We start from the raw sequence: 24,682 nt of genomic DNA, 5'->3' as shown, positions 1-24,682 counted from the left end.
CCTAGCAAATCGAATATCTAAGCCGAAGATTGTGCCAGCTGCTGAAATGCAAATTTTCCCCTGTGGTGTATGCCAACATTTTGGTCATCGATTGCAGCAACAGAAGAGAATGCCTTGGGCATAGGTGGGTCCTGTGAGCAATGAAACTTGGAATAGAAACATAGAAAATAGGTGCAGGAGTAGGCCATTCGGCCCTTTGAGCCTGAACTGCCATTCAGTATGATCATGGCTGATCATCCAACTCAGAACCTTGTACCTGCTTTCTCTCCATACCCCCTGAACCTTTAGCCACAAGGGCCATTCCTAACTTCCTCTTAAATATAGCCAATGAACCGGCCTCAACTGTTTCCTGTGGCAGAGAATTCCACAGATTCACCACTCTCTGTATGAAATAGTCACATGAATGCTGCTCAAACTAAACTGGCCAACCTGACGTGAAATCAGTCTGTTTCATTTCACACTACGTACATAATACATTTAAAGTAACAGAAACCAGTAGCACTTAGTCAAACGTGTAGTCTCCTGGACTAAACTCTCCCTATGTCGATCAGTGCCAAAGTTTGTCTGATAAGTCTAATGAGAGAAGGCTGAAGGAATAATCTCCAAGGAAATAGACAGAACTGGAGGGAGTTTTGGGGCTCGGACAGTTGAAGGGTGGGATAGGGTGCTTCACAACTGTAACATGCAAAGTGGTTAGAAATTCAAAGGGTTGGAGATTTAAGGCAGGCAGAGATTGGGAGTAAATGAGGTCACGGAGGAACTTGAAGAGGATCAAAAAAGGAAGTTTAAGAAAATCAAAATTTAGGAATGGCCAGACCAGATGCATAAACAAGTAGACACAGGAGTGAATGATACCTACAGGCACCAAGCCATGCTCTCTTCTCACTACTGCCATCAGGCAGGAGCTTCAAGTCCCACATCACCAAGTTCAGGAACAGTAATTATCAGCAACAGCTGGGTGTATAAAGGAGGATGAATACAGGCCCTGGTGGAGGACTTTGTCAAATGGTGCAAGCTGAATCATCTGCAGCTTAACATCAGTAAGACAAAGGAAATGGAGATGGACTTCAGAAAAACTAAGCCTGCACTGCTGTTACCATTAATGGCGAGGACCTACAAGAACATCTGGATGGCAGGTTTGAGTGGAGCACTGACTGAGGCCGGGTACAAGAAGGGCCAGAGTCACCTCCACTTCCTGGACAGGCTGAGATCCTTTGGAGTATGCAAGCCTCTCCTTCACATGTTCTACCAGACTGTTGTCAGCAGTACAATCTTCTATGGGATGGCATGCTGGGGCAATGTCATGATGGCAACAGGCTCAATAAACTGATTAGAAAGGCTGGCTCTGTTACAGGAGTCAAACTGGCTGTGGTAGAAAAAGGAACCCTACAAAAAGTCCTGGCAATTCTGGACAGTGTTTCCCACCCTCTTCATGCCACCTTGGTTGAACAGAGGAGCACTTTTATGATGACCCCCCCCCCCCCCTCCTGTTAGACTGCTTGAGGTAACTTATTTTTTCATTCTTTCTTACTTCTCTTCTAATATTTGTATATCTGTGCACTTGTAATGCTACTGTGACACTTTAATTTCCTTGGGGATCAATAAAGTCTGTCTCTTTGGTGGTAGAGGGTAGCTACTTACATTGGGAAAGGTGAGTAATGATCAGAAGGGCTTGATTTGGCACCACAACTTTTAAAATCAAAAACATAATCCTAAATTTGCAAACAATACCAAATCGCTGGGTAGATCATAAAATGAGAAAATGGTAGTGAAGAGTTCAAGGTGGATTAAAAATATAAGAACACATTGATGGAATCCAGTTGCACTGATACCATTTCTCCACGATCATATTGTCCTGGTGAAACCTTTCACCACGCTCATCACTGACAGCGCTAAGATGTGTCGGGAAGCAAGGTCTAAATGGGAATGCAGAAAATGAATCTTTAGTAACATGTCCCACTTCATAGTTTTGTATGAAGTAGGTTGTCAACCAGCTGCACGTAGTTTGGTGCTCTGTAGTTGTCAAGAAAATTTAACATTCTTGAATGCCTTCCATGCAATTTTCGTCAGTTCCACCAGAAGTTCTTCGAATCGCCTGCGATTGATGGTAGTTTTGATTTGTAGACCAACAAAAAAAAACTTCCTTAATCTTATCAGCTATTCAAGGAACAGCTACGTCAAATATCGAAATCCTTCATGAAACTTTGTGCCTGGTGACAGCAGAATTCTTGAACCGGTAACTCTGCTTTTGCCTTGACAAAATCAAGCCGCTGACTAGGTCACTTAACTCATCTTTGTCTGCCTCCTCTCGACTCCATGTCCCTGGTGACTTCAGTACAGGAAGACTATTGTCATGCAGCAGAGGTCTCATGACCGAAAGACAATGGGTATTCAATCCATTTGCTTTTAAGCAGAGAAACCAGACAGAAGTGGCAACATGCCAATGATCCCCTGCTCTCGGCTCATCATCGGGATAGAGAGCATCATAAAGGACTCCTCCCATCCTGCTCACGGACTGTTTGAACTGCTTCCGTCTGGTAGGCGCTTCAGATCCCTCCAGACTAAGACTAATAAGCACTGGAGAAGTTTTTTCACTACTGCAGTTACTTTGCTGAACAGTTAACTGCCAGTTAACTGTCGGTTAACTATTACTTGGATTGCATTACTTGTATGTATAATCTATATTTTCATTTATATTTATCATTTATTATTGTTATGAACAGAGAGACAACATCTGCCGGAAGTAAATTCCTTGTACGTGCACAGGTACTTGGCGATTAAAGTCTGATTCTGATTGTGATTTGCGCATGCCTGAGCTGAGATCTAAGATCGATAGTGCTTTTTGCGCAACAAATGTGAGGAGCCCAGGCTTTGCCTTGCTCAGCAATTTTACACCCAAAGTGGAGCTCAGAGGCTTTCTTAATAAAAGGAGTCTTTGAGATTTAAGTGTATACTTAACGCAAAATAACAAAGTACTGCGGCTGTTACCACACTGGCCAGTTTGCCACCACGGAAACTCCGGAAAATACAACTACTTTATTCTGAGTACACACGTTCTACTGCGTGCGTAGAGCATACGCAAAGTGACCACGGACCAATATACCTGTAAATGCAACTCGTGGAATGGGGATCGCCTTTCTGAAACCTATCCTACCATGCAGCATCCACCTGACTAAGCATGCCTGGACACGACTGAAAACTTCAGCTTACACTGTGGGCAACATTTTTAAAAAGTTATTGAGGGACAGTCCTTAAAAACCCTTCAAGCCATGCCGCCCAACAACCCGTTTAACCCTCGCCTACTCACAGAACAGTTTACAGTGACAATTAATCTACCAACTGGCACATCCTTGGCATGTGGGAAAAAGCCAAAGCACCTGGAAGAAACCCATGGGAGAACATGCAACCAACCTCCTTACAGGTAGCAGCAGGAATTGAACTCAGTTCACTGAGACTGTAAAGCATTGTGCTAACTACTGTTCCAACCTAATTTTACTGAAATTGAAATAACAAATACAGGTGATTTTTTAAAAATAGTGCTCGATGAGGAAATTTTATGGTGATTTTCATAATCGGCAGCCCAAAATCTCTAAGATATACCCCAAAGTATTAAGGCAGCAAACTCTTGTCCAGCGTCATACTTCAGAATTAGTAAAATATTCATCCAATAATAAACGTCACTCTAGAATCCTTTGTTTGCATCTTTATCTTTCCTGGAATTTCTTGGAACTAAAAATAGTCAAAGAAAGATAAAAGATAGAATACAAAAGCCAGGCAATAATATTAAAGAGGATACCAAATATTTCTTTTAGATATATAAAGCATACAAGAGGTGAGAGTGGATATTCAGACCGAAGGAAAATGATGCTGGAGAGGTAATACAGGTGGCCCCTGCTTTTCAAACGTTCGCTTTATGACATCTCGCTGTTACGAAAGACTGTTTTCGCTAACCAAAGAGGATTTTCACTTTTACGAAAAAAAGGCGCCCGTTTTATGGTAGTGAACTTCTCCGTAACTACCGCCACCTCCAACGGGATCCCACTACCGAACACATTTTTCCCTCCCCCCCCCCTTCTGCTTTTCGCAGGGATCGCTCCCTATGCAACTCCCTTGTCCACTCGTCCCCCCCCAGTCCCTTCCCACCGATCTTCCTCCTGGCACTTATCCTTGTAAACGGAACAAGTGCTACACCTGCCCTCACACTTCCTCCCTCACCACCATTCAGGGCCCCAGACAGTCCTTCCAGGTGAGGCGACACTTCACCTGTGAGTCGGTTGGTGTGGTATACTGCGCCTGGTGCTCCCAGTGTGGCCTTTTATATATTGGTGAGACCCAACGCAGACTGGGAGACCGTTTTGCTGAACACCTACGCTCGGCCCGCCAGAAAAAGCAGGATCTCCCAGTGGCCACACATTTTAATTCCACATCCCATTCCCATTCTGATATGTCTATCCATGGCCTCCTCTATTGTCAAAATGAATCCAAACTCAGGTTGGAGGAACAACACCTTATATACCAGCTGGGTAGCCTCCAACCTGATGGCATGAACATTGACTTCTCTAACTTCCGTTAATGCCCCTCCTACCCTTCTTACCCCATCCCTGACATATTTAGTTGTTTGCCTGTTCTCCATCTCCCTCTGGTGCTCCCCTCCCCCTTTCTTTCTCCTGAGGCCTCCCGTCCCATGATCCTTTCCCTTCTCCAGCTCTGTATCACTTTCGCCAATCACCTTTCCAGCTCTTAGCTTCACCCCACCCCCTCTGGTCTTCTCCTATCATTTCGCATTTCCCCCTCCCCCACTAGTTTCAAATCTCTTACCAGCTCTCCTTTCAGTTAGTCCTGACGAAGGGTCTCAACCTGAAACGTCTATATCGCTTCTCCCTTTAGATGCTGCCTAGCCTGCTGTGTTCCACCAGCATTTTGTGTGTGTTGTCGCCCGCTTTATACGTGTTTACCCCGAGAAAGACTACAATGACCGTGAAGCCTTGTGCGGGCAGTTGTTTGTGCATGCATGTACGTGCATACATCGATTTTTTTTCAGATCGATTTTGGCTCGCTGCCTTCGTGAGTTTCATAAGTGAAACTAAACAAAAACGAAATATTATTACTTTATATAGGGTGTAAATTTATCACATCATTCCTGCTTTTATTATATGTTAGTGTTATTTTAGGTTTTATGGGTTATTTGCATTGATTTAGCAGGTTATTTTTTGGATCTGGGAACGCTCAAAAATTTTTTCCTTATAAATTAATGGTAATTGCTTCTTCGCTTTACAACATTTCAGATTACAAATGGTTTCATAGGAACGCTCTACCTTCGGATTGCGGGGAAACCTGTAATGGGGACAAGAAAATGGCAGACGAACTGAATATGTAATTTGCATTAGTCTTCACTGAAGACACACGAGCAGCATGCCAGAGGTTCAAGACTGTCAGGCGGCAGATGCGTGAAGCTGCCATCACTAGGGAGGTGGTGCTTGAGAAATTGAAAGGTCTGAAGGTGGGTAAGTCACCTGGATCAGATGGTCCACACCCCAGGGTTCTGAAATAGATGGCTGAAAAGAGTGTGCAGGTGTTAGTAATGATCTTTCAAGAATCCATTGATTCTGGCATGGCTCTGGAGGAATGGAAAATTGCAAATATCACTCCACTCTTCAAGAAGGGAGAAAGGCAGAAGAAAGGAAATTATAGGCCAGTTAGTCTGAGCTCAGTGGTTGGGGAGACATTGGAATCTATTGTTAAGGATGAGGTTTTGGGGTATTTGGAGGCACAGGATAAAATAGGCTGTAGTCAGCAGTTTCCTTAAAGGAAAATCTTGCCTACTAAACCTGTTATAATTTTTTAAAGAAATAACAAACAGAATAGACAAAGAAAAATCAGTTTTTCAGAAGGCCGATGACAAGATGCCACATGAGGCTGCTTAACAAGTTAAGAATCCATGGAATACAGGAAAGATACTAGCGTGGATAAACAATTGGCTTATTTGCAGAAGGCAGAGGGGAAATAAAGGGAGCCTTTTCTGGTTGACTGGCAGTGAATAATGGCATTCCACATTGGTGTGTTGGGACCAATTCTTTTTACATTATATGTCAAAGACTAAAATGACAGAATTGATGGCTTAGTGGCCAGGTTTGCAGACAATACAAAGACAGATGAAGTGGCAGCCAGGTTTGAGGAAGTAGAGAGGCTACAGAAGGACAGACCGATTAGGAGAATAGGCAAAGAGCAGATGGAATACAGTGTCTGGAAGTGTATGGTCATGCACTATGATAGAAGAAATAAAAGGGTACACTATTTTCTAAACAGAGAGAATTTAAAAACCTGAGGTAGAAAGAGACTTGGGAGTCCTCGTGCAGGTTGAGTCTGCGTTGAGGAAGGCAAATGCAATGGACAGATTCATTTTGAGAGGACTAGAATATAAAAGCAAGGCTGTATCATTGAGGTTTTATAAAAGACTGGTGAAACCTCACTTGGAGTAGTGTGTTCAGTTCTGTGCCCCTTATCTGCGGAAGGATATGTGACATTGGAGAAGGTTCAAAGGATGCTCAGGAAAAAGATTCTGGGATTGAAAGGCTTGTCATATGAGGAGTGTTTGATGATTCTGGGCCTCTACTCACTGGAATTCAGAAGAATGAGGGGTGACCACATTGAAAGGCCTTGATTGCGTGGATGTGGAGAGGATGTTTCCTATGGTGGTTTGGGGGGGGGGGGGGGGTAGGAGGAAGTCTAAGATATGAGGACACAGTCTCAGAATGGAGGGGCATCCTTTTAGAATGAAAATGAGGAGGAATTTCGTTAGCCAGAGAGTGGTGAATCTGTGGAATTAGTGGTGAATCAGGCAGCTGTGGAGGCCAAGTCATTGGGTATATTTTAAGATTGAAGTTGATAGATTCATGATTAGTCAGGGTATGAAGGAGAAAGCAAGAGACTGGGACCGAGAGGGAAAATGGATCAGCCATGATGAAATGGTGGAGCAGACTCAATGGCCTAAGCTTGCTTCCACATCTTATGGTCTTGTCTTGGCATAGCAAATGACACCTGTGCAAAAGGAAGCCATGCTCTTCAAAGACCTTTCTTGCTAGTCTGCACACTAAGTGTCAACTATTCCTGCCCTACATGTTATCTTAACCCTCAGCTTGCTACAACTTTCTCACCACATCCATGCACACAATGCCTCAGCTCCAGTATCCCTGATTCTACTCCCCTCCCACCTTAAAACACACAGGACCTTCCACTCCAATTCCCTGCACTTGTTGGAAAGCCTGAAGTTTAGTTCAGCTTCGCCTGGACTAGGGGTCAGAAAGGCCCCAGCTTGCAAAGGTAACATATCCGAAAATGATGGGCATCAAGAAGAATGACCAGAAACTCCACAACAGCGCAAAGTCTAAGCTGACATTCCCAGAGCAACACTGAATGGACTTGCACCAGTGATGCAAGTCTTTCGGAAGATGAGACAGCCCTGTACACTTTCTTCAGCAAGGATCCCATGACATTTTCAAGAGGCGCTGCCTCAAGAAGGCAGTATCCAACAGTCATCATCTGGACATGCCCTCCTCCGGTTACTCTCATTCACACGGAGCGCTTCCCATGTCCCAAGATGCACTGACGGAGTACGCAGCTACTGAAAACTGTCCCTAGTATGGAGAAAGGCAGGAGAATTTGGGGACAGAGTCAGAGGTGGATACACCAAAAAAAAAGAGCTGATCCAATAAAAATGTCTTATGAGGATAGATTGAACAAGCTTGGGCTTTTCCTTTTGAAACAAAGGATGATGAGAAGTTATGATAGACGTGTACAAGAGGCATAGAATCAGATTTAATATCACCAGTGTACGTGGTGAAATCTGTTAACTTTGCAGCAGTGGTATAATGCAATACACAAGAGAGAGAAAACCTAAATTAAAAAGTATATGTGTTCATGAAATAGTTATATTAGACCATTGCAAAAAAAAATAGTGATGCAGTATTCCTGGGTTCAATGTTCATTTAGAAATCAGATGACAGAGGGGAAGAAGCTGTTCTCGAATTGCTGAGTGTGCGCCTTTAGGCTTCCTGATTGTCGCAATGAGAAGAGGGCATGTCCTCAGTGATGGGAGTCCTTCATGGTGGACACTACCTTTTTTTGAGGCACCACCCTTGAAGATGTTCTGGGTACTACGAAGGTCTGTGCCCATGACGGAGCTCAGTAATCTTACAGTTCTCTGCAGCTTACTTCAATCCTGTGCAGTAGCAGCTCCCCCACCCACCATACCAAGCAGTTAGAATGCTCTCCATGGTACATCTGTAGAACTCTTCGAGTGTTTTTGCGGACATACCAAATCTCCTCAAACTTTGGATCCCTCTGAGTGCAGGCCTGCGTTCCCTCATCTTGTCCTTTCTGAAGTCCACAGTAGGTTCTTTGGTCTTCCTGATGTGAGTGCAAGGTTGTTGGGGCGACACTACTCAACTAGCTGATATATCTCGCTCCTGTGCACCCTCTCACCACCATCTGAAATTCTGCCAACAATGGTTGCATCATCAGCAAATTTATGGATGGCAATTCAGCTGTGTCTAGGCATACTATACTGGGTATAGAGAGCAGTGGGCTCAGCACACACCCCTGAGGTGTGCTAATGTTGATCGTCAGCGAGGTGGCGATGTTATTTCTAATCAGCAGAGATTGTGATCTTCCAGTTAGGAAGGTGAGGTTCCAGTTGCAGAGGGAGGTTGCACAAAATGAGTGGACAGAGAATATCAACCCCAGACCCCCAAAGCAGAAATGGTTAGTGATTGGAGGAAAGTATGAGAGTGGGAGAATGCCAGGGGGAGCTTGTTGTGCACAGATTCTCTGTTGTATCACAGTAGAAGTCAATAGCACTTGCACCACTACCATCGGGCAGCAGGTCCCACACCAGCAGGTTCAGGAGATTGTGCGACTCCTATCTGGCAGGAAGTTCCACACCACCAAGTTCAGGAACTGTTCTTACCCTTCAACCATTGGGCTGTTGAATCAACATGGATAGCTACTCACCTCAACACTGAACTGCTTTCCCAAACTTTACTGTGGACTCACTTTCAAGGACCCGAGAACTGCTGTTCTCAGTTTTTCTTTTAATTTACATTTTCATTTTATTTATTAGTTGCACGCTTTGTCTTTTGTACATTGGTTGTTTGTCAGTCTTTGTTATGAGGGGTTAAGATTCTAAAAGCTGGACTTCTACGATCTGTCATTGTGAATCCAGTTGGAAACAAGCAATCAGTAAAAGAAAATAAGAAAATTATGTCAAAATATGCTCAGCGAACCAGGCAGCTTTTGTGGTGAGAGAAGCATATTTAATATATCAGGTTAAAGACCTTGTTAAGTCTTTCCTCTTCATAGACTCTGCATGGCCTGCTGAGCAATTACAAGCTATTAAATTAGATTTTCAGCAACAGCACTGTTTCTGTAGGAAGTCACCGAGAGATTCTGCACGTGCTGGAACCTCGAGCAACACACACAAGATGCTGGAGGAACTCAGCAGGCCAGTTGCTATCAGACAGCAGACCACTGTGTACTCACCAAAACTTTACTGTTGATGCACTGTGCCAGAGGGAGCCACTGGAACACCTCACTGAAGAGCTCAAACATCTGCGACGTATACTTGGCCTTCACCTCTCCTTCAAAGCCATACATTTGGTTCATGTTGTCCGTTTCGTGGTTACCTGCGGCAACAAAAGTACAAACCTCATTAGCACAGGTTAACTATGCAAAGCCAGCACCGTCAACCTCTGCTCGACTGGGAAGGCCCCGTGGGATATTCCCAGAATTCATCTACTGTCACTGACAACTCTCCTGGTGTTCCGAGCTATTTGGTATTAATCTTCTGGTTAGAATGCAGACAAGAGAAATATTTGAGCCTGACTATAATACTGTTTTTTGGTGGGAGACAGGGGTGTGGCCGGAGTGGGTAGTGATACAGGACGTGACTTAGTAAAACGCTTGTACTCGGGGTTACTTATCACCATCAGTGGGTTGCAAACTGACTGTCGGCTTTCATCCCTGACATAAAAGACAAGTGCACAGTTGTAGCAAGAAAATTTAGGGCGTTGTAGGGCTGTGGAGAGCCACCCATTCTTTACATAGATATGTTATCATTCACAGGGATGTGTTAAGACATGAACAGAGAGATTATTTGTCTTAACACACATTCCACCCAAGGCGATATGGAAAGCAGCAAATATGCCATATGTTGGTTACTAGCTGTAATCTCGTCTTCCCTTTGCTCATTTCCCACACTCTCTCAAAAAAAACAGCTTGGGGGCTGGAACACGGAAACAAAAATAATGAAATGAAGCTCATTAACTCTTCTAACTTGAGCCAACTGATTAACATCATGCCAACCCTTACTGACATGTATTGGCTCGAGCTGTTTACTTCCCATCCACGCTAACAAACCCTTTCATCATGTCCTGCAAGTTTAATGGAGCTTCACGCAATCCGCAAATCTTCAATTCTGCTCCTCTGTTCAGCCTTGGAATTTCAATCACTAGCAGTGCCAAGGCCACAAGATCTGAAACTCCCGCCTGATAATTCCTCTTCCCCCCTCCTTCAAAGTTGTCGAAAATTATGGTTCTTTGATCAAAGTTTTGGTCACCCAGTCACTAAAAAAATCTCCTTACTTGATTTTGTTTAACAATGCTGTGCTGAAAAGTGTTGTATAAATTCTCATATTTGTTCAATAACTACGCTATCCTACTGCAAAATAGTGTATCAGTTAGTCCATCACTTTACAACATCAGTAATTACCAATCAGGGATCAGTGCCAGTCGCTGTCTGTAAGGAGTTTGTACTTTCTCCCTGTGATCGCCTGGTTTTCCTTCAGTTTCCTCCCAAATTCCAAAAGGTGTACAGCTGAGGGTTAGTAAGTCGTGCACACACTATGTTGGCAGTACATCCTCAATGCATCTTACAGTTTCTAGGAACATTTGACAAATACAACTCAGCCTAATCTCCAACTCTCACCTTTAGCTGCAACCTTTAATCTATCTTCTTCAGTTTTCATTTTTCACTCAACTATATCTGATGCCCTTTCCCTGGCTGTGCAAGAAATGCATCCACAATGGATTCAGTTTCCAAGTGAAAAGGCTTGGATCTGCATCTCTCTTTGACATCTGTCAGCCTGGAAATCCAGCTACTGAATACAAGTGGTGTTAAACCAGGGCAAAGATCCATTTCATTAAAATACTTCAATATGGTGACGTTTGAGAGTTGATGTGCATGTTTACTCCTAATTTTAGAAATACAATTTTCATTTTAATATTACAATTTTTCCACAGCTTACAAATGTTCCCTGTAGCACAGCAGGATGACAGATTTTATGGAGGTATACAAAATTATGAGGGATATAGATGGGATAAAGCGTGCTCTGAGGTTGGGTGGGACAAGAGGTCATGGGTCAAGGGTGAAAGGTAAAGTGTTTAAGGGGAACATGAAGGGAAATTTCCTCACACGGAGGGTGGCGAGAATGTGAAAGTGGTGGATGGAGATTAGATGTCAACACATGAGAAATTTAGATATACACATGGATAGGATGGGTATGAAGGGCTACAGTCCAGGTTAAGGGTGATGGGAGCAGGAAACATAATACTAAATAGGCCAAAGGCATGTTTCTGTGTTCTATGACTAAGTGATATTCAATTAAACAGGTCTGATAGAGGGCACACATCATTGTTGTTCTTATCACTGCTGCTAGCTCCTTAATGAGCCAGCCTCTAAGTGGAGACTATACTATCAACTAACTGTAGCCCAGGGCAGAGATAACTGACAAACTCGAGACAGTGGGTGGTCTGTTCCATTCCACATCAAAAGCACCTACTGTATATATTCTGATGGTTCTTTTAACAATTTAGAGATACAGTACAGTAACAGGCTATTATAGTCCACAAGCCCAATTCCACCCACATGACCAATTAACCTGTACATCTCTGGAATGTGACAGGAAACCTAGAACGTAGAAACTCCTTACAAACAGGAACTCAGCTCCCTCACACTGTAATAATATTATGCTAACCTCTGCTGTTTCTTTTTGATTTCTAGTAATAATTATGATGTTCTCCTGAAGGGCTGTTTACTGGTGGGCCCTCAGGAGGCTTAGTGGCCGATCCACGATCCACGTGTTCTAGGGCAGTGTGGGCACCCGTAAGTGATCTGGTTGTTCAACATCTCCTTTTGCCACTACAGCTCCGCAGGACAGCAGAAGTTGTTTTCACGTAATGTAGCTCCCTCTTGAACAGATTTCCTCCAGTGTATCTATTGCTGTGCTCCTTTTAATAATAAAAAATGTACCACTGGCTGATTGGTCCCACCTATTTTCAATCATGGTTGCATTAATTTGACATAACTGCTCTGAAAGTGAAGGGTCATTTCAGACACTGTGCTGCAGATCTGGAGACACGTGGGCTTGATTGCTTAAGGCAGCAGATTTCCTTGCTTCAAGGCAAATTCATAGCCACCATGATATTCCATTCCAGGCTTACTCACTGAATCCGAATTCCCCAGATGCCAACAGGGGAACATAACTATCCCCAGATCTCCTGCAACACAATGTGCTACGGATCCCTATGGAATTAACCCATTCCCTCCAGTGCTTAAACCAGATTATTCCGCTGGTTGGAGCTTGCTAGGATGACGATAGATTTCTGAAAGGATAAGAAACCATGAACAACCCATGAAGACAGTTGAAATTACCAGATGAACAGTTGTCGCCGGTAATAGCTGGGCCCAGAACACGTGTTCTTACAACTCAAGTATTCCTTTATTTTACACGTGCACAAGGAGAACAACATGCTGTTCTCCAATTCGAACAGAAAACTGCTATTTTTATACAGAATTGGCATATTAGTTCTGAATATTGTTTACTGTAAATTGTAGTGTTTGAACCCTTACTCGCAAGATCAATCGCCATTGACTATAGAACTGTTAAAGTCATTCAAGCTTCAAGCAGAAAGCCGATAACACTTTGAAGTTGGTCAAAATCAATAAAGCCTTGGAAATAAGGTGGGAGAGCAGAAACACACTTGAATAACTAACTAGGAGGGACAGACTATGGGGGTATAAAATACTACTGGATAAGACATGTCCAAGCATCATTCCTGATGAAAACGGTAGTTTGTCATTGAAATCAATACCTGTACCTGGCTGGAAGCCTGAAAAGAGATTATTCATCATCTAGAAAGCACCAGATCCTATTTCAATGAAGCCTCACTTCTTGGATATGGTTCCATCTGTCTCCAACACACTCTATTGTATGAAGGGATGCTTTGTTTAGTCCTGAAGAAGGGCTTCAGACCAAATTATCAACTGTTTACTCTTTGCCTACCTGACCTAACCTGCTAAGTTGCTTCAGCATTTTGTGTGTGTTGCTTTGGAAGTCTCATTTTGTTGAGGACACACTGCCTCAGCGGAAATGTCTTCAGTGGTCTAACTTAAATAGAAATGCCCCAGGCAATCTTTCCCTTACAACACACATAGAATGCTGGTGGAACGCAGCAGGCCAGGCAGCATCTATAGGGAGAAGCACTGTCGACATTTTGGGCAGAGACCCTTCGTCAGGACTAACTGAAAGAAAAGATACTAAGAGATTTGAAAGTAGTGGGGGGAGGGGGAAATGCAAAATGATAGGAGAAGACCAGAGGGGGTGGGATGAAGCTAAGAGCTGGAAAGCTGATTGGCAAAAGTGATACAGAGCTGGAGAAGGGAAAGGATCATGGGACGGGAGGCCGCGGAAGAAAGAAAGGGAGAGGGGAGCACCAGAAGGAGATAGAGAACAGGCAGAGTGATGGGCAGAGGGAGAGAGAAAAAAAACAAATAACTAAATATGTCAGGGATGGGTTAAGAAGGGGAGGAGGGGCATTAACAGAAGTTAGAGAAGTCAATGTTCATGCCATCAGGTTGGAGGCTACCCAGCCGGTATACAAGGTGTTGTTCCTCCAACCTGAGTGTGGCTTCATCTTGACAGTAGAGGAGGCCATGGATAGACATATCAGAGTGGGAATGGGACGTGGAATTAAAATGTGTGGCCACTGGGAGATCCTGCCTTCTCTGGCGGACTGAGCGTAGGTGTTCAGCGAAAAGGTCTCCCAGACTGCGTCTTTCCAACCTTTCCCTTACTGCAACTTCCACACTACTCCAGTAGTTTTGCACTGCATATTTATTTTAAAAAACCAAATTTCTTATAGGTTTTATGTACTGCACTACCACCACTAAACAATAAATTTCATGACCCATGTCAGAGATAATACACCTGATTCTGAAAAACCGATTGGATTGGTATGGACCCGTACCCTGGAAACAGAGGGGGCAGTCATTAAAGTCTATACTCAAAAAGAGAAAGGCCATTTGGCTCCTCATTTTACTGTGGTGTATGGAAACTAACCTTGTGAATCGTTGCATGTCCTAAATTGTAACTGTAACCATCAGAGGCAGCAGAGCATTTTTGAGGTTGTGAAAGGCAGTAAATAAATCCCCACAACATGCTTGGGGAACTCAGCAAGTCAGGCAGTACATATGGAAAGGTATAACGAGTTGACATTTCAGACTGAGACTGTTCATCAGGACTTGAACTGCCTGACCTGCTGAGCTCCTCCAGCAGTTGGCTAGATTCTCTGGATTATTAGCATCTGCAGAATCTCTTGTGCAAATTAAGGACAAATTACTCTTTCAAACAAAGCACAGGACAAGAAATCAAATCTTACCTCGGAGAACATGGAAGTGGTTTGGATAGAGCAGCTTGAATCCAAAGAGGACTAATATAACCTCCACCGAGAAAGAGCCTCTGTCTACAAAGTCACCGTTAAATAACTGCAGCTGTGAGTTAAAGATCTTGCAGTGGAATAGCAAAGGGGAACAAAAACCATCATTGCCACATCTAGCCTCCCATGTAGCACTGCAAGCAGTTGTGAGCACCACTGCTTAGTTTGATAAATGCTTGGTCTGTGCTATCACAATTTATCCCCACCCCTCCCACCCACCATCAATCTCTGCCCTCACCAATATAATCTGAAAACTGCACAAAGACCTTTGCTTCTGGACTGAGGGGAGCATCAGTCATTGAAATTAGTCACAGTCGAGTGTTTATTCCCCTCCATAAATGCTGTCTGACTCACTGAGGTCCTCCAGCATGTTGCTCGGGCTGTGCACTTACGCTCGTGATTGTGCTGAACTTTATCCCCTGGATGAAGGGGAGATCTTACAGAGGTATACAAAATTATCAGGAATAAGATGGGACGAATGCTTGCAGGCTTTTTTTCCCCCATCTGGCTGAGTGAACTGGAGCTGACAGGTTATGGGTAAAAGGTGAAATATTTAAGACGAGTCCGAGGGGGAACTTCTTCATTCAAAAAGGCGGTGTAAGTGTGGAACAAACTGCCAGATGAGGCCTTGGACAGCAGGCACTGGTAGATGGGATTAGACAGAAGACCAAGTTGGCATGGACTATATGGCTCTGACTCTACAATTGAACATTCTGATTTTCTTTTACTACCCTTACGTACATAAGTAAAGGAATCTGTCTGAATGGGAAAGCTTTTCACTGGCGCCAATAAGAAATCCATAGCAACATCTCCCTTGCTCGATGATTTTCCTTAAAACATGCCTTTGACCAAACCCATTCCTGATCCCCATCTCTACAAGTTAGTTTTGAATTTTTATTTGATGATACTTCCATAAAGTGCCCTGGGAGGTTTCAGGTGGGTTAAAGAGGTGCCACATATATTGTTGCTGTTATTAAGTGCTCCTGTGTGATTGGATCGAACAACATCTGTCTATCTGGATGGGTTTCCATCATCCTATCACATTGGTGACGAGGAGTAGGGAAGTCTTCCACCATTCCAACCAACTTTACATTTAAAATATAGTCTAATTGATGCCCATCTGTGAGATCTTACAACTTAGCTGACACTTTTTGCATGGGCTACACTTCAAAGCAGGGTTCCAAAAGTAGGATACATAAGGATTAGAGTCCGACGGCAAACCATTGAGTTCAAATATATTCAACAGGTCGTAGTACTGCCCATGAATGTCTCCGCAAACGGTAATGAACTCTTTCTGAAAGACAAATGGACAACTAGGTAACAACATGTAATTGACTAAATACAGATAGCAGATTAACTACTGCACGTCAAATATTATACTCTCGGAAAAGCAGCAATGAATGTAACAAATCAGGATGCTGAACCTTCAGAGGAAGTGGCTGGGACAGGTACAATATTAATATTTAAGAGGTGTTTTGGTGAGTACATGATTAGGAGAGGTTTAGAGGGATGTGGGCCAAATGGATGAGTTAGGCTGAAGAACCTGTTTCAAAGCTGCTTCTCTCTAATATGTAGTGTAGCGGTTAACATAATGCTACAGCAGCTTGGGTTCAATTCCAAGTCTGTCTGTGCGTTCTTCCCGTAACTGCGAGGGTTTCCTCGCACATTCCAAAGATTTACAGGCTACTAGGTTAGTTGATCACATAGGGCAGCTTGAGCTCATTGGACGGGAAGGGCCTGTTACGGTCTGTATCTCTAAATCAAAAACAAATAGAATTCTGGATGTTAAGGAATATGGGGGCAATGCAGGTACAACAGCAGGTTCAACAGGTTGAACGGTCTGCTCCTGTAGTTTTGTTACCTGAGCAGCAAGCAATGGAGGAAGGCTGAGTACAGGGGGCCCACATTCACTGGAGTTTCCAAGAATGAAAGATGACTGAAAGAGGGGCTCCAGTATTTTATTTTTAAAATCAGAGGTCTGTAGAATGCACTGCCAGAGGAAACGGCCGAGGAACGTACAATAACAAAGGATATGATTTGCTCTATTTGGCACGTGTACTATAGAAACATATAGTGAAATGTATCACTTGCATCAAGTGCATGCTGGAGGCAGCCCTCAAGTCCAGGAAATTAATCTGATCACTTCTATGGGAGAAATACTATCAACATACCCTAGCATTTCAAAGTGCACAAAGTTCTGCTCCAATTGTCAAAAACTAAACCTACAACATGGAACAGACAAAGGAAAAACAGTCTGCTTAAGGTTTTATGTACAGAAGTTTTCCTTTTAAAAATAATTAGAGTAGGAAGCAAAAGTTCTTCTTGTCTGTGCTGTGAAAAGACTGTCCAATTAGACCCACAATGACTGTGGCAGAAACACTAACTCTGAATGACAGTGCTATCACAGTACATACCTCGCCCACCGTGATCTCAACCAGACTGGGGAGTTTCGACAGCACCTCCTTCACCTGGACCAGTATCTGAAAGAAAATCCAAAATGTTAACCCAACAGTACTATGAACCTTGATGGAGACATGGAAAGAAACAGGGAAACAGGCTCTTCAGCCCACTAAATAGATGCTGGCCATCAATCACCCATTAATCCTAATTTATTCTTTCCACATATCCACCAACTCCTACCAGATTCTACCACTCAACTACACCTTGTGAACAATTTGGAGAGGCTAATTGATCTGCCAACCCACATATCTTTGGGATTGGGAAGGAAATCAGAGGACCTGGGGGAACCCACATAAGTAATCACAGGGATATTATGTGAACTCTAAACATCTAACATTAGATTCTCTGGTTTGGTGAGCCAATGTCTGTACTAGCTGGGCCACCATACCATCCAAAGGAGTTGTGCTAAAAGTGGGAAATGGCATCAGACCGCAAATTATATTTCTTTCCATCAGTACAAATTCAATTTCTCGAAGGCAAGAGCTTGTAAAAATTGGAAGCTTGTGGGATGCGCAGGAGGAAAGGGTTAGATTGGTCATAGAATAGGCAAATATAGACTGGTACATTATTGTGGGACAAAGGGCCTGTTCTATAAACTCTTCTTGGGCTTCCAGCCAGGTACACGCGTCAATTATAACCAAAGTTTTGATGACAAACTCTGCTATCTTCTTCCTTGACAAAGATGGTCAGTTATAATCAATCCCTGTATCAGGTTTGAAGCCCAGGAAGAGAGTTTATTCATTATAAATGCCAGGAAAGCACTAGATCCTTTCTCAGCCTATTCTATGTTCTGAAGAGATTTCATACAACAGTACTTAATGTCCAGATTCCGAATTTAATACACATCAAATTTGAGGGGCAGAAGGGACAAAGGGACAGAGCTCACTTAACAGAACTCCCTTAGGTGGACTTCTCATTCCAACAGAACCTACTCTACTGCCACTATGAGGCCATTCTCAGGATAAAGGAGCAACACCTCATTTTGTCTGGGTAGCCTCCAAACTGAAGACATGAACATAAATTTCACTAACTTCTGGTAATGTCTCTCTCTCTCTCTCTCATCCCCATTCTGGCTTCCCATTTACTCCTCCTCTGTTCACCTGCCCTTTCACTTCCCTCCACTGCTCCTCCTCCCCTTTCTCCCATGGTCAACTCTTCCCTTCTTTCAGATCCCTTTGCCTTTCCCACCCATCACCTCCCAAGCTTCTCGTTTCATCGCCCCTCACCTGGTCTCACCCATCATCTGCAAGTTGTACTTCAGCCCACTTCTCCACATTCTCATTCCGGCTTCCTCCTCCACTTTCCCTCCGGTCGTGATAAAGGGCCTTGGCCTGATATATCAACTGTTTACTCCTGACCTGCTCAGTTCCTCCAGTTTTTGTGCATGTTGCTCAGGATTTCCAACATCTGCAGATTCTCTTACGTTTCTCTTGTGAAAGCATGAAATATGGCAAGCAGCAGGCTCAGCAACGTAAAGAGGTGTTCACTCAGGGTTGCTGAGATGCGAGTAAGGTCTGACACAGGAAGGCAAACCAAACCAAACTGGCTTCCACTGTTTGTCTCCTTCAGGTACACCAGAAAACAGCCAAATGGAACAGCTATCCTGCCACTCCTGGCAATTTACATGTTTTTATTAAACTAACCTTACACTAATGCAATTAATGAAAAAAAAATCATGCTTTATAAAACTGGCACATGCTATGTAATCCGTTGTTATGTGGCAGTACATTACAATACATAATAAACTGAATTACGGTAAATCGATATCAAAAAATTAAATTAGTGAGGTAGTGCTCATGGGTTCAATATCCACTCAGAAATCTGATGGTATGGGGAAGAAGTTGTTCCTGAGTTGTTGAGACGTTACCTCCTAACCTTTAAAAGGAAATTGGAAATGGATAAACTCTTCTGCCGCTGAATGATGGTTAGTGTTTTAAACACCAAGTTGAACAAGGGGTTGGTAACAATGAAAGGGGAGGGCTGAGCGACTGGAACCCTGGGTCTGCTCGCGACGTCAAAGGACCAAGGTGCACAAACCTGAATCTCAGCTTGTCCTGGGATTCGAGAACCGTGTGTGCATGCATGCATGGGTCAGGGGGGGGTGGCAGGAGGGAGGGGCTTCTTTTGCTTTGCTGAGTGTTGTGCGTATGCTGCAGTGGTGCTAGAAAGTTCATGAACCATGTAGAATTTTCACCATTTCTGCATAAATATGATCTAAAACTTGATCAGATCTTTACACAAGTCCTAAAACTTTAGATAAACCCTATTAAATAAGTAACACAAAAACACTATACTTGTTCACATATTTATTGAGAAAAATGATCCAATATGAAAGCATTTGTTGGAAAAAGTATGTGAACCTCTAGGATTATCAGCTCAATAAAAGGGGAAATTAGAGTCCGGTGTTTCAATCAATGGGATAACAATCAGGTGTGAGTGTGGAAGGCCCTGCCCTATTTAAAGAACATAAACCTGGGTCTTCAGCAAAGTCAATCTTCACCACACAGGTTTTTGGAAGTATGCCATGCCTCGATCAAAGGAGATTTCTGAGGAGCCCCCCCCGACCCCCACCAAAAAAAAGTTGTTGATGCTCACCAGGCTGGAAAAGGATACAAACCCATTTCTAAAGAGTATGGGCTCCACCAATCCACAGTCAGGCAGATAGCATGCAAATGGAGGAACTTTGTGGTTGACTACTCCAAGAGCAAGACCACAAAGAACCTCAGGGAAATCTAAGAATTTAGCTGATTGTCATCCCATTGATTGAAACACCTGACTAATTTCCCCTTTAAATGAACTGATAATCCTAAAGGTTCACATACTTTTTCCAATAAATCCAAGGAGCAACAGATCTCTTTTGCATTGACTAATGTCAGTGTTCATGAATCTACCATCAGGCAAACACTGAACAACAATGGTGTGCTTGGCAGGATTGCAAGGAGAAAGCCACTACTCTCCAAGAAGAATACTGCTGTGTGTTTAAAGTTTGCTATTGAAGGCTATTGAAAGAATGTTCTGTGGACAGATAAATCCAAAATAGAACTTTTTTTGGACAAGATAGAACACAAGTTTATCAAAAAGCAAACAATACATTCCAGCAGAAGAATCTCATTCCATCTGTGAAAGATGGTGGTGGCAGTTTCATGGTTTGGGCCTGCTTTGCTGCCTCTGGACCAGGGTGACTTGTTATCGTTGACGGAATTATGAATACTGATTTGTACCAGCAAGTTCACTATTGGAAAATGTCAGGACATCCATCTGTGAACTGAAGCTCAGAGAAGGTGGGTCATGCAGCAAGACAACGAGCCTAAGTACACAGTCAGTCTACCAAAAAATGGTTAAAGCAGAAGAAATTTCATGTTTTGGAATGGCTGAGTCAAAGCCCTGACCGTGACCTTATAGAAATGTTGTAGAAGGACCTGAAGCAAGCAGTTCATGCAAAGACGCCCACTAACAACCCAGTGTTGAAGCAGTTTTGTAAGGAGGAATGGACTAAAATTCCTCCAAGCCAATGTGCAGGACTGATTAACAGTTAACAGAAATGTTTGGAGGAAGTTATTGCTGCTCAAGGGAGATCACACCAGTTACTGAAAACAAACGATCACAAACATTTTTCAAACGCATTATCATATTGGATTATTTTTCTCAATAAATAAACAAACAAGTATAATGGTTTTGCATTTACTTAATTGGTTTCTCCATCTAGTTTTAGAACGTGTGAAGAACCAATCACATTTTAGGTCATATTTATGCAAAAACAGAAAATTCTACAGGGTTCACAACGTTTCTAGCACCACTGTATGTTAGTGTTGAAATATGTGACATCATTTGCAGGCTGCCCTCGAACCAGCTGTGTGTTGTGTTGGTTGTGACAACAAATGATGCATTTCACTGCTTCCATGTGCGTGTAATTGGGGAGGGGGGAAGAAGGGGGTTTGTCGTTCTGCTGAACACGAGGGCACGGTACATTGCTGCTGGGATGTGTGGCCATACCTGCTGGCTGCCCCAGCACATCATTAGGGTGTGTAGGTTATCAAAACAAATGATGCACTTCACTGCGTTTTGACATGCATGTAATGCATGAATCTGAACATGAGCAATAATATTCCTAGTAGATAGCTCGCTGTTATATTTTGGCATCAGCTTGGTAACACACGCTTTAAACAAACCATTTTTTGATAACTTCATGTGCTATACAGCAGTGCACGAGAAACAATGTTTGCATGATCCAGTTAATTTCAGTTAATACGGTATTTGTGACAGCCAGGCATTGGCCGTGCTGATAGCTCCTGGCTACAATACACTCCAGCAGTCTCAGCAAAGGACTCTGATCACAAACATCAGGGTTAACATATTCTCCATCACCCAAGGGGACAGAGATAACCACATTCATTCAGCAGTATTTATTTATGCTTTTTATTAGACCAGAAGACATAGGAATTAGGCTATTTGACCCATCAAGACTGGCCCACTATTCCATTATGGCTGATTTATTATCCCTCTCAACCCCATTCTTCTGCCCTCACCCCATAATATTTGACAATCTTACTAATCAAGAGTCTATCAAATTCTGCATTAGTTATTCCCAATTATTTGCCCTCCTCAGCCATCTGAGCCAATGAATTCCACGGATTCACCACTCTCTGGCTTAAGATATGCCTCCTCATCCCTGTTCTAAAGGGATGTCCTTTTATTCCCAGACTGTGCCCTCTAGTCCTAGACTCCTCCACTCTAGGAAACATCCCCTCCAGGTCAACTCTATCTAGGCCTTTCAGTATTCAATAGGTTTCAATCAGATTAATCTTCCCAACCTGTTCCATCTAATTTTCCATTTTATCACCCCTCGTAATTATCTAGCTTCCCTTCAAATATGTCAACACTGTTCTCCACAACTACTCCCCATGGAAGCAAGTTCCGGAAGCTCACTCTGGATGAAGGAGCTCCTTGAGAATTCCTTACTAGATTTATTTATTTTCTCGCACATTCACACTCCCTTGTCAGTCATTTGCAGACTAGGAAGTGTCTTCTCTATATGCAACCTATGAAACCCTTAATATGATTCCATAAACCCCTTCACAAGAGAGAAGAGGTCAGCCTCATCAATCTTCTCTAATTATTACACCTTCCTTATTCTGGCACCTTCCCAGTTCGACCGAGCAAGATCATCTCACCCACTTTCAATCTGGGGAACAAGCATGCAGTCATGCATAAACTCAAAAGATTCTGCAGATGCTGGAAATCCAGAGCAATACAGGCACAATGCTGGAGGAACTCAGCAGATCAGGCAGCATCTATGGAAGTGAATGAACTGTGAACGTTTTGAGCCACGACCCTTGGTTGGTCTGCAACATCAACTGCTTCTTCCTTCATCAACTGCTTCATAACCTGCTGAGTTTTGTGATGCAGTAATGTTGTTAACCTTCGAGGAAGAATGGTGAGGTAGCCTTAGGGAGTCGATGCCCTGTGGGGTTATTGCAGAGCCGTGCAAGGCGGCAAGAGGACAGATAAAATTACAGATGAGATTTACATGGGGATATGACCAGCACTGACTACTGTATCAATAGAAACCAGAAACATCCAAGAGTTTATGTCAAGCAAGGAAAGAAAATCAGCAAGGTAAAAATTGACAAGTTTACTTAGGATAACTTGGCACTTCTGCAGATATTTATGCCAAAACAAACTCGTAGAAGAACCTGTGCGGTTTCTGGATCCTTCAAAAGAACAGAACTGCTGCTCCCTGCCATGCAAGTCGTAAAAGGCGACTAAGGAGGGTTGGGCATAGGGTTAGCAGCCCTATCCTGTATAAATAATTATTGCTACAGAAACATCAGCAGCATCAAAACCAAGCCAGCCAGATTTGGGAGAGGTAGGGCCTCTTTTGGAGAGCCATATGACGTGGAGAAGTGAAAGCCGAAAGTAAGCTCCTTCACCGAAATACCAAGAAGATCTCCAGTATTGGCATCTGGATTGTGAGGACCGTGTATAAAGCTGGGAAAACCCTACAAGTCGCAAAAGAATTTCAGAACAATAAATTAGATATTTTGGGACTCTGAAACTGGTTGGGCAAATTCAGGGCAAGTATGACTCACTTCAGGGGAAACTATCACCTATTCAGGACACATGGAAGAGAATGCACTGAGGGAGTAGGATTAGTGTTATCAAAACAAGCAAAGGGATTACTTTTGGCTTGGGAAACATCAGGATCCAGGATCGTGTCTGCATCCTTCCACACCAGTAATAGGAGAATAACTCTAAACATTGTGTTCGCCTATGCCCCTAAAATGACAAGGACACCGTTGTCAAGGAAGATTTCTACAACAGACTGCAAGTACTCCCGGAGAAGCTGAGAAGAAATCACCATCCTCGTGGGAGATTTCAATGCTATAATTGGAAATGACAACACAGGATTTGAAGAAATAATGGGGCAGCATAGACTTGGAAGCAAAAATGAAAAGAGAGCTATTTGTAGACTTTTGTGCATTCAATCGGTGGCAGCATAAGCAGATCCACAAGGCAACATGGATTTCACCAGATCGACCATATCTGTATCAGTAAGTTCAGAAGATCCATGCAAGATGTCAAGAGTCCTTACAGGTGCGGACGTGGCATCAGATCATCATCGTGTTATTGGTAAGCTTCAGCTCAAACTTAAAACAAGCAAAACGAAAGGCTATGCAACACAATTTCTGAAGGACCAGGGGAAAAGACAACAATTCAACTTAGTATTGCAGAACAGATTTCAAGCCTTGAAGAACTTAAATGAAGAATCAAGTGTGGAGGGGATCTGGGAACAAGCCAAAGATGTCTGGACCAGCACACTTGAAGAAGTTCTAGGTAAGAAAGACTACCAACACAAACCATGGATTTCTGCTGAAACACTCAGAAAAATAGAGCTAAGAAAAGCAAAAAAGGATGCACTTATCAAAAGCAAAACAAGAGCATCAAAGACTGTTGCACAGATAAACTATACAAAGGCAAATAAGAAGGTGAAAGCAAGCATCAGAATGGACAAGAAACTATATTGAAAACCTAGCAAGAGAAGCAGAGCACGAAGCATCAAAAAGGAACATGAAAAGACTGTTCAACACAATCAAGAAACTCTCTGGCAAATTTCAACCAGTGGAAAGACCAATTAAGGATTAAGAAGGACAAGTTTTGACAGGAGTTGAGGACCAGACCCAAAGATGGGCTGAACACTTTGAACAGCTTCTAAACAGACCATCACCACCAGAACCACCTGTCATCCTACAAGCAGAGAATGACCTAGAGATAGACTGTGGCACTCCTACCAAAGAGGAGATAAGAATGGCAATCAAGCTCCTAAAGGATGGTAAAACCTGATGGTATACCTCCAGAGACACTTAACAGTAGTATAGACATATCTATTGAAGTGTTGCACAACATCATAAAAAAGGTCTGGGAAGCAGAAGTACCCAAGAACTGGATAATAGGAC

The 24,682-nt window shown here is 43.1% G+C and overlaps 1 protein-coding gene across 1 annotated transcript in view; it reads right to left on the bottom strand.

Annotated features, from left to right (window-relative positions):
• Positions 1-24,682, bottom strand: part of ppp5c (protein phosphatase 5, catalytic subunit) — an 87,367-nt gene that overhangs the window by 17,765 nt on the left and 44,920 nt on the right. Inside the window, exons 5-8 of the mRNA XM_059951433.1 lie at positions 17,183-17,248; positions 15,964-16,062; positions 14,712-14,817; positions 9,538-9,680 (exon numbers count right to left, since the gene is read on the bottom strand). Of these exons, the coding sequence (XP_059807416.1) occupies positions 9,538-9,680; positions 14,712-14,817; positions 15,964-16,062; positions 17,183-17,248 (414 nt within the window). The remainder of the gene's footprint in view (positions 1-9,537; positions 9,681-14,711; positions 14,818-15,963; positions 16,063-17,182; positions 17,249-24,682) is intronic.

The sequence above is a fragment of the Hypanus sabinus genome, chromosome 26, assembly GCF_030144855.1.
Source record: "Hypanus sabinus isolate sHypSab1 chromosome 26, sHypSab1.hap1, whole genome shotgun sequence".
NCBI classification, from domain to species: Eukaryota; Metazoa; Chordata; class Chondrichthyes; order Myliobatiformes; family Dasyatidae; genus Hypanus; species Hypanus sabinus.
Note: the sequence above shows the minus strand (reverse complement) of the source record. Positions and strands in the feature narration are given on the sequence as shown.